The sequence below is a fragment of the Coregonus clupeaformis genome, chromosome 21 (assembly GCF_020615455.1).
Source record: "Coregonus clupeaformis isolate EN_2021a chromosome 21, ASM2061545v1, whole genome shotgun sequence".
NCBI classification, from domain to species: Eukaryota; Metazoa; Chordata; class Actinopteri; order Salmoniformes; family Salmonidae; genus Coregonus; species Coregonus clupeaformis.
This window is the reverse complement of record NC_059212.1, coordinates 32,546,559-32,556,704: the sequence shown is the minus strand read 5'-3', so window position 1 is coordinate 32,556,704 and position 10,146 is coordinate 32,546,559. Positions and strand designations below refer to the sequence as shown.

Below are 10,146 nucleotides of genomic sequence, written 5' to 3'. Positions count from 1 at the left end.
TGTTACCATTGTTTACTGCTATGTATGTATCCACAATAAGCTAGATGGGATCATGCGGTTCCCAATAAACCACATCTTTCCTGCAGTTTGAGTTTGCAGTTTGTGATGTGTGTTTTCTGCATGTGGTCTGGTATTGTTTTGGGTGGTGATATACAGCACGTTCTACTCAAAATAAAATTATTCATATTTGTAAGATTGGGTTGTGTTATATTGTATTTATGGAAAAATTATGGACACCAATATTGATCTCAAATATGTCATCCATCATGTCTGTGGGTTCGTTTCCCACGGGGGGCCAGTATGAAAAATGTATGCACTCACTAACTGTAAGTCGCTCTGGATAAGAGCGTCTGCTAAATGACTAAAATGTAAATACTACATAGAGAGAATGACAGAGAGCGGGATTGAGAGAGAGAGAGACTTATCAGAATTGTGATCATAGTGCTTTTCCCCATCTGTGTGGCTGTGTGCTGCTTTCTAGTCAGTCCATACGGGTGGCTGGGTCGACATGGCTGTCTGAGACCGACAGCCTCCTATTCTAATGAGCTCTGCAGAGGAACAGCAGCTGCACCCTACAAGACATCAAAGCCCTCCCCACCGAAACAGAGTTTCTCAGTCCTCGCCCTCTCCGACTGCAGATAAATGCAACGTGTAAAAACCAAATGCCCCAAGGTCTGGTTTTTACACCCTCTCCCCTCCTCATTCATATCACACCGGTCTTCAAAGGCCAGGGATGTGTGCTGCTTCACAGAATTTGTGAAAAGCATGATGCAGTAAAACTAATGCTAGAGAGAGAGTGAAAGAGAGAGAGGGAAAGAGATCCCTGAGGAGAGGAACAGAGTGAAGTTCATTTGAGTTTGAACCCCTCTCAAGCCCTTCTCTCCATACATATAAAATACATGAACGCTTCGAAGAAGGAGAATTTTAAAATCACCCTTACACTTTCAAGGGAACGTCCAGTGTGTGTGTGTGTGTGTGTGTGTGTGATAAGCAGTCAGATTAGACGGAGGCCAGTAAGACAATAAGCCCTCCTGCTTTAGAGCTTCAAGATGTTGGAGAGATTTCTCCCTCACTGCGGATCCAAGACCAGTATCAAGAAATACTAGTTTTTACCTTTGCAGTAGATCCAGGAGATCACAGTACCATTCTTACCCTACATACAGACTGACAGCCTACTGCCTGTTTATCCTGCCTGTGAATACAGTGCATTCGGAAAGTATTCAGACCCCTTGTCTTTTTCCACATATTGTTACGTTACAGCCTTATTCTGAAATTGATTCAATAAATGTTTTATTCACCAATCTACACACAATACCCCATAATGACTAAGAAATTTAGAAATTTTTGCATATGTATTAAAAATACAAAACAGAAATACCTTATTTACATAAGTATTCAGACCCTTCGCTATGAGACTCGAAATTGAGCTCAATTTCCATTGATCATCCTTGAGATGTTTCTACAACTTGATTGGAGCCAACCTGTGGTAAATTCAATTGATTGGACATGATTTGGAAAGGCCTGTCTATATAAGGTCCCACAGTTGACAGTGCATGTCAGAGCAAAAACCAAGCCATGAGGTCGAAGGAATTGTCCGTAGAGCTCCGAGACAGGATTGTGTTGAGGCACAGATCTGGGGAAGGGTACCAAAAAATGTATGCAGCATTGAAATTCCCCAAGAACACAGTGGCCTCAATCATTCTTAAACAGAAGAAGTTTGCGACCACCAAGACTCTGGCCGCCCGGCCAAACTGAGCAATCGGGGGAGAAGGGCCTTCGTCAGGGAGGTGACCAAGAACCCGATGGTCACTCTGACAGAGCTCCAGAGTTCCTCTGTGGAGATGGGAGTACCTACCAGAAGGTGCAGCACTCCACCAATCAGGCCTTTATGGTAGAGTGGCCAGTTGGAAGCCACTCCTCAGTAAAAGGCACATGACAGCACGCTTGGAGTTTGCCAAAAGACACCTAAAGGACTCTCAGACCATGAGAAACAAGATTCTATGGTCTGATGAAACCAAGACTGAACTCTTTGGCCTGAATGCCAGGCGTCGCGTCTGGAGGAAACCTGGTACCATCCCTACAGTGAAGCATGGTGGTGGCAGCATCATGCTGTGGGGATGTTTTTCAGCACCAGGGACTGGGAGACTAGTCAGTATCGAGGGAAAGATGAACGGAGCAAAGTACAGAGAGATCCTTGATGAAAACCTGCTCCAGAGCGCTCAGGACCTCAGACTGGGGCGAAGGTTCACCTTCCAATACGACAACGACCCTAAGAACACAGCCAAGTCAACGCAGGAGTGGCTTCGGAATAAGTCTCTGAATGTCCTTGAGTGGCCCAGCCAGAGCCCCGACTTGAACCCGATCGAACATCTCTGGAGAGACCTGAAAATAGCTGTGCAGCGACGCTCCCCATCCAACCTGACAGAGCTTAAGAGGATCTGCAGAGAAGAATGGGAGAAACTCCCTAAATACAGGTGTGCCAAGCTTGTAGCGTCATACCCAAGAAGACTCGAGGCTGTAATCGCTGCCAAAAGTGCATCAACAAATTACTGAGTAAAGGGTCGGAATACTTACATAAATATTTCATTTCAGTTTTTATTTTTAATACATTTGCAAAAATTCCTAAAAACCTGCTTTTGCTTTGTCATTATGGGGTATTGTGTGTAGATTGATGAGGGGAAAAAACGAATCAATTTTAGAATAAGGCTGTAACGTAACAAAATGTGGAAAAAGTCAAGGGGTCTGAATACTTTCCGAATGCACTGTATATGGAATATATCATGTCTATAAATAAATATTATTTTGTTGGTGAATTTGGAGCAGAATGAGCAAAATATCTGGTGTCATGAGTGCTATGAAATGACATTCTACTGACCTTCACAGTCTGTCTATCTATCATACAATCACATGGTGGTACCGACTAATACTGCTTGTATTAGACTGTCACCTTGTGGCTGGTGTTCAGAAATGCTTGGGAAGGCTTGGGAAGGTCAATACTGTTTTCTGAGGAACTCTACCATTTACTTGAAAGCTGATGTAGAACAGCTTTTGAGGGAGATGTTTGTTGGTCTGTGTGTAGCTTGATGACATTTTGTTTCCTTTAAATATTCTAATTATAGAAGCAACTCCCTAATGTGTAAACAATTTCAATTTGTCATTGGAGCACTCCAATAGTTTCTAGCATGGAACTTCGAAAGAGGAGAGGGAGAAAACACTAACTTCCATTGGTATTCTCGGAGCCTCACAGACTAAATTTACTTAACCTGCCATCTAAGTTAAGAGTACCCTCAGAACTTGACATGATGGTCAATCTTAGAACAGGTGCAGATATGCCTGCAGTGCAGCTCTTAACCACTAGTCAGTGGCAGTGTTCAGTGTAGATAATGATTATCATCAAAAGCATTTTAGCCATGTCTGTCAAAAAAGGTCTATTAGAGAAGCGCATAAAAATGTGTTATACTGTATGAAGGTAAATAATTAAATGTGTATGGCGGTCATAAAAAGATTACATCAATAAATGCATTCAGGATGATCATAATATCAAATTGATTTACCCAAACACTTAATTTGGGTTCCCTGCTAACGCACATTAAAACAGTTAAATGTTCCATATGGTGGTGCAAATCTACCGTAAAAAAATAACACATGCAATAAACACATTACATAAAAATACATTCATTGTCATTGTTTATTTTTCTGCATTCAGAAAAATAGAAAAGTAAAGAACATTGATAACTGTTATAGTGTCGTTTCTCATGCTTGCACATGTACAGTACATCTTGTTCTGAATAGACATCTTTATTTAGATTGGCTTATATTGCCTCAATAGATTTACAAAAATAATATTAAAACTGCAGTTATTTTAACATGATTTCTTTAAAGTTACATAAAAATAAAGCTTTCCCTGGCACTTTTCCTGAAAACTTTCTTATTTACAGCGAAACAATAGAGATGAGTTTTGTCAGAGTTTTATTCTCTGGCCACAGCACAGGAGCCTAGTTAAGAGCAGTTCAGAATCCACCATTTTGCTTTCTATGGTTTTGATATCTGTGGGTTATAGATGGAAGTGATCCATGGCTCAAGTGCATAAAGTGGGCAAAATATTTGGCTCTCAATCACAACCCAGGGGTTATCAAGAATGAATACAAAAATATATATATATATACACATACTGCTCAAAAAAATTAAGGGAACACTTAAACAACACAATGTAACTCCAAGTCAATCACACTTCTGTGAAATCAAACTGTCCACTTAGGAAGCAACACTGATTGACAATAAATTTCACATGCTGTTGTGCAAATGGAATAGACAACAGGTGGAAATTATAGGCAAATAGCAAGACACCCCCAATAAAGGACTGGTTTTGCAGATGGTGACCACAGACCACTTCTCAGTTCCTATGCTTCCTGGCTGATGTCTTGGTCACTTTTGAATGCTGGCGGTGCTTTCACTCTAGTGGTAGCATGAGACGGAGGCTACAACCCACACAAGTGGCTCAGGTAGTGCAGCTCATCCAGGATGACACATCAATGCGAGCTGTGGCAAGAAGGTTTGCTGTGTCTGTCAGCGTAGTGTCCAGAGCATGGAGGCACTACCAGGAGACAGGCCAGTACATCAGGAGATGTGGAGGAGGCCATAGGAGGGCAACAACCCAGCAGCAGGACTGCTACCTTCGCCTTTGTGCAAGGAGGAGCAGGAGGAGCACTGCCAGAGCCCTGCAAAATGACCTCCAGCAGGCCACAAATGTGCATGTGTCTGCTCAAACGGTCAGAAACAGACTCCATGAGGGTGGTATGAGGGCCCGACGTCCACAGGTGGGGGTTGTGCTTACAGCCCAACACCGTGCAGGACGTTTGGCATTTGCCAGAGAACACCAAGATTGGCAAATTCGCCACTGGCGCCTGTGCTCTTCACAGATGAAAGCAGGTTCACACTGAGCACGTGACAGTAGTGACAGAGTCTGGAGATGCTGTGGAGAACGTTCTGCTGCCTGCAACATCCTCCAGCATGACCGGTTTGGCGGTGGGTCAGTCATGGTGTGGGGTGGCATTTCTTTGGGGGGCCGCACAGCCCTCCATGTGCTCGCCAGAGGTAGCCTGACTGCCATTAGGTACCGAGATGAGATCCTCAGACCCCTTGTGAGACCATATGCTGGTGCGGTTGGCCCTGGGTTCCTCCTAATGCAAGACAATGCTAGACCTCATGTGGCTGGAGTGTGTCAGCAGTTCCTGCAAGAGGAAGGCATTGATGCTATGGACTGGCCCGCCCGTTCCCCAGACCTGAATCCAATTGAGCACATCTGGGACATCATGTCTCGCTCCATCCACCAACAGACTGTCCAGGAGTTGGCGGATGCTTTGGTCCAGGTCTGGGAGGAGATCCCTCAGGAGACCATCCGCCACCTCATCAGGAGCATGCCCAGGCATTGTAGGGAGGTCATACAGGCACGTGGAGGCCACACACACTACTGAGCCTCATTTTGACTTGTTTTAAGGACATTACATCAAAGTTGGATCAGCCTGTAGTGTGGTTTTCCACTTTAATTTTGAGGGTGTCTCCAAATCCAGACCTCCATGGGTTGATACATTTGATTTCCATTGATAATTATTGTGTGATTTTGTTGTCAGCACATTCAACTATGTAAAGAAAAATGTATTTAATAAGATTATTTCATTCATTCAGATCTAGGATGTGTTATTTTAGTGTTCCCTTTATTTTTTTGAGCAGTGTATATATATATAAATAAAGCCTTTTTCCTGTTCTGTCTCTCTTCACAGAATATTACTCATACAAATAAAACCCCTCCAAAAATAACAAGGTAAAGCATGAACACCTGCCATTTCTCCTTCAGGTTAAATGAGAACACATTTTTGACAATATCTTGCTTGTTCTTCAAGAACACCTTGTTGTGATGTTTTATGGTTAGAGAATGGTGTTTGCTTCCATGGTGAGGGGCGGGGCAAGCAAAAGGCACTGTCACTAAGGATTGGACAAAGAGACTACATATGGACCCTAAAAGGGGTGTGGACAACAACATGTGGCTTATCATAGACCATGCTATAACATAGCCACTTTTGATACTAAAGTGAAGAATGCAATTATATGTTCTAAATGGTCTGTTTTTGACAGCATATAGACTGACGTTATTTACCCAACCATCACTTTTCGTGGTCCAGTACGTTCCAGCTCCACCGATACAAACAGGTTATTATTTCCCGTGGGGAATATAGACACATGCTTGTGCGTATCATCAAGTAAGATGCTTTGACCAGATCTGTCAATCTACTTGTTCCTTGAAGGTTTGAAACTACCCAGAGTGACTAGGCACTGTTAACACGACAGAGCAACATGATACAGAGACAAACACCAAAACATACATAGCCCTCATATACATAGATAACCACAGTCTCCAGACTGGCTCAGCCCCACAGTGAATCAAGTCCAGTTCCATTCAGACAGAGAGATGCTGGTCCTCCAGCATTAAAGCCATTTACCTCCCAGTAGCAGTCCAATCCAGTCCAGCCCTTTGGTTTCAAAGTCTAGTGCATCAACATGAAGGGCTCTGGGCCCCATGTCTAGAACCAAAAGAAGTCCAGTTAACTGCCAAAATAAAGGAAACACCAATATATTAATAGGCCATTGGGCCACCACGAGCCGCCAGGCATAGATTCTACAAGTGTCTGGAATTATATTGGAGGGATGCGACAATTTTTCCATAATTTTGTGTTTTCTTAATGGTGGTGGAAAACACTATCTCAGGCACCACTCCAGAATCTCCCATAAGTGTTAAATTGGGTTGACATCTGGTGACAGACACACACACACTATCAACTCCCCATGCCTCTTTGAGACCCCTCTTTCAAAGTCACTGAGCTCTCTTCTTTTAGCTATGGTACCAAAATAATGGCCAACTGTGCATTTTTATACATGACCCTAAGCATGATGGGATGTCAATTGTTTAATTAACTCAGGAACCACACTTGGGTAGAAGCACCTGCTTTCAATATACTTTGTATCCCTAAGTGTTTCCTTTATTTTAGCAGCTACCTGTAGAATACAAGTTCTATATTTTAGAACAGCCTCTGTGATTCCAGCTGCAGTAGACCCCCCTCTCACTCCAGGAGGCCCTCCTCTCTGCAGGCATCTAGGGAAGGGGAGAACAGACATGTGAGGTAAGGACACAAGAATACATCCCACTAGCCTGGTCCCAGATCTGTTTGTGCTGGCATTACAATGACCATAGGTGTTGGCTATTGCAACAGATCTAGGACCAGGCTAATGTCCAACATAACAATAGTAGGCTTATTTGCTTCAGGGAGATAGGTTTCATTCACGCTCACGTCTCACATCTGAGTTGATGAGTCTTGCTCACTGCAGTTTTCAATCTGGGAACTGATGCACCAGCAAATTCAAAATGCAATTTTTAAATGCATTATAACTGCACCAGCAAAGGCATTTCCTTCCAAAGCACAAACATGCAAACTTGTTATCTTACATTATTCCACATTCTTCCTCATTATTCAAAACTATAAGCAGACAGACAAAATACCAAGACAACAAAGAAAGGCTACCAAGCATATGGTAGTAAGATGTTGACATGAACATTCTTCTATTAGAATCTGAGGGTAGCACGAGAGGACAAGACATGGTCCTGAGTCAGACACACAGCCAAGCCCACACGTCACGCGCTGGCATACAGGACGGCTCAAAGGCACGGGCAGCCTGGCATCAAGCCCATGCCATCCGCATGTGGGTGCCAACCAGCAAAGGCCTGAGTGTGTGTTAGTGTCCTACCTGTGTGAGGTGCGCGAGGCAGGACAGGACAGGGCAGGACAGGGCAGGGTGGGGAGGGAGCTCAGGGTCCAAGTGTAGTATTAGGAGGGGGTTAGGAATGCTGAGCGTCTATACCTGCTGGGCTGAGCACCAAGGCCTGCAGGATGTCAGACAGGGAGATGATGCCCTCGATGGCCGAGCGCTCATCCACCACTACCAACCGATGGACCTGACACACACACACACACACACACACACACACACACACACACACACACACACACACACAGAGAGAGAAAGAGAAAGAGAAAAGGAGAGGAAGAGAGGGACAGTGGGCATTTTGTGTCTGTGTTGAGTTTGCACGTTATTGCTTGTGTTGTTGGTGTGTTGAATTCATGTGTGTATGTGTGTGTTTGAACTCACCTCTGCTTTGACAATCTTGTCCACAATAGTCTCCAGTGTATCCAGCTTGTGGCATTGCATGACCCCCTCAAAGTACTGGCAGCGATGCCTCAGAGCCTGGGTCACTGTGATGTCTAGGTTATTATACGTCTTCTCTGCTGCCAGGTTCTATACATGATACATAGACACACTCATATGGATGGCTTTTTGAAGGAAAACATTCACACAATATATTGTTGAGGGAGAAGTAACATGAATACCAAGCTGTATTTCCAAAATCACAACTTACTATGACATCAAATTTGGAGTAAATATCCACCACTTTCCCTGTCAGGAGATTGAAACATAACCAGAGTTGAACTGAATCTCAATCGATCAAATTTACCTGTATAGTATATTTTAACAACAGTTGTCACAAAGTGTTTTACAGTAACACGTACCAGATACGTCCACCACAGGCAGGGCAGACACCCTCCTCTCTACGAAGATCTGCAGGGCCTTGATGATGGGTGTGTCAGGGTGGATGAAGGCTATGTTCTTGTAGGTGCCGATGCCCAGCTCTCCTAGAGTCTGCTTCATAAAGGCCGGCTTGGGCATCTCACGCACCTGGAACACATAGGATAAAATATAACACCGATCCATCTATCTATCTATCTACAGTTGAAGTCGGAAGTTTACATACACCTTAGCCAAATACATTTAAACTCAGTTTTTCACAATTCCTGACATTTAATCCTAGTAAAAATTCCCTGTCTTAGGTCAGTTAGGATCACCACTTTATTTTAAGAATGTGAAATGTCAGAATAATTGTAGAGAGAATGATTTCTTTCAGCTTTTATTTATTTCATCACATTCCCAGTGGGTCAGAAGTTTACATACACTCAATTAGTATTTGGTAGCATTGCCTTTAAATTGTTTAACTTGGGTCAATTTTTTTTGGTAGCCTTCCACAAGCTTCCCACAATAGGTTGGGTGAATTTTGGCCCATTCCTCCTGACAAAGCTGGTGTAATTGAGTCAGGTTTGTAGGCCTCCTTGCTCACACACGCTTTTTCAGTTCTGCCCACACATTTTCTATAGGATTGAGGTCAGGGCTTTGTGATGGCCACTCCAATACCTTGACTTTGTTGTCCTTAAGTCATTTTGCCACAACTTTGGAAGTATGCTTGGGGTCATTGTCCATTTGGAAGACCCATTTGCAACCAAGCTTTAACTTCCTGACTGATGTCTTGAGATGTTGCTTCAATATATCCACATAATTTTCCTTCCTCATGATGCCATCTATTTTGTGAAGTGCACCAGACCCTCCTGCAGCAAAGCACCCCCACAGCATGATGCTGCCACCCCTGTGTGTCACGATTGGGATGGTGTTCTTCGGCTTGCAAGCCCACCCCCTTTATCCTCCAAACATAACAATAGTCATTATGGCCAAAGTTCTATTTTTGTTTCATCAGACCAGATCCAAAAAGTACGATCATTGTCCCCATGTGCAGTTGCAAACCGTAGTCTGGCTTTTTTATGGCGGTTTTGGAGCAGTACTTCTTCCTTGCTGAGCAGCCTTTCAGGTAATGTCGATATAGGACTCGTTCTACTGTGGATATAGATACTTTTGTACCGGTTTCCTCCAGCATCTTCACAAGGTCCTTTGCTCATGTTCTGGGATTGATTTGCACTTTTCACACCAAAGTACGTTCATCTCTAGGAGACAGAACGCGTCTCCTTCCTGAGCGGTATGACGGCTGCGTGGTCCCATGGTGTTTATACTTGCATACTATTGTTTGTACCGATGAACGTGGTACCTTCAGGCGTTTGGAAATTGCTCCCAAGGATGAACCAGACTTGTGGAAGTGTACACATTTATTTTCTGAGGTCTTGGCTGGTTTCTTTTGATTTTCCCATGATGTCAAGCAAAGAGGCACTGAGTTTGAAGGTAGGCCTTGAAATACATCCACAGGTACACCTCCAATTG

The 10,146-nt window shown here is 43.6% G+C and overlaps 1 protein-coding gene across 3 annotated transcripts in view; it reads right to left on the bottom strand.

Annotated features, from left to right (window-relative positions):
* Nucleotides 1-6,809: 6,809 nt before the first annotated feature.
* Nucleotides 6,810-10,146, bottom strand: part of LOC121535291 (5'-AMP-activated protein kinase subunit gamma-1-like) — a 57,585-nt gene continuing 54,248 nt past the window's right edge. For 2 of the 3 annotated variants that reach the window (XM_045205874.1, XM_045205875.1), the window contains 5 exons: nucleotides 8,619-8,784; nucleotides 8,468-8,505; nucleotides 8,200-8,346; nucleotides 7,912-8,005; nucleotides 6,810-7,147 (listed from right to left, as the gene is read on the bottom strand). In XM_045205874.1, the coding sequence (XP_045061809.1) occupies nucleotides 7,116-7,147; nucleotides 7,912-8,005; nucleotides 8,200-8,346; nucleotides 8,468-8,505; nucleotides 8,619-8,784 (477 nt within the window). In that variant the 3' untranslated portion in view covers nucleotides 6,810-7,115. Of the gene's footprint in view, nucleotides 7,148-7,797; nucleotides 8,006-8,199; nucleotides 8,347-8,467; nucleotides 8,506-8,618; nucleotides 8,785-10,146 lie in introns of all 3 variants that reach the window. The other variant, XR_006657173.1, reaches the window with a different exon arrangement.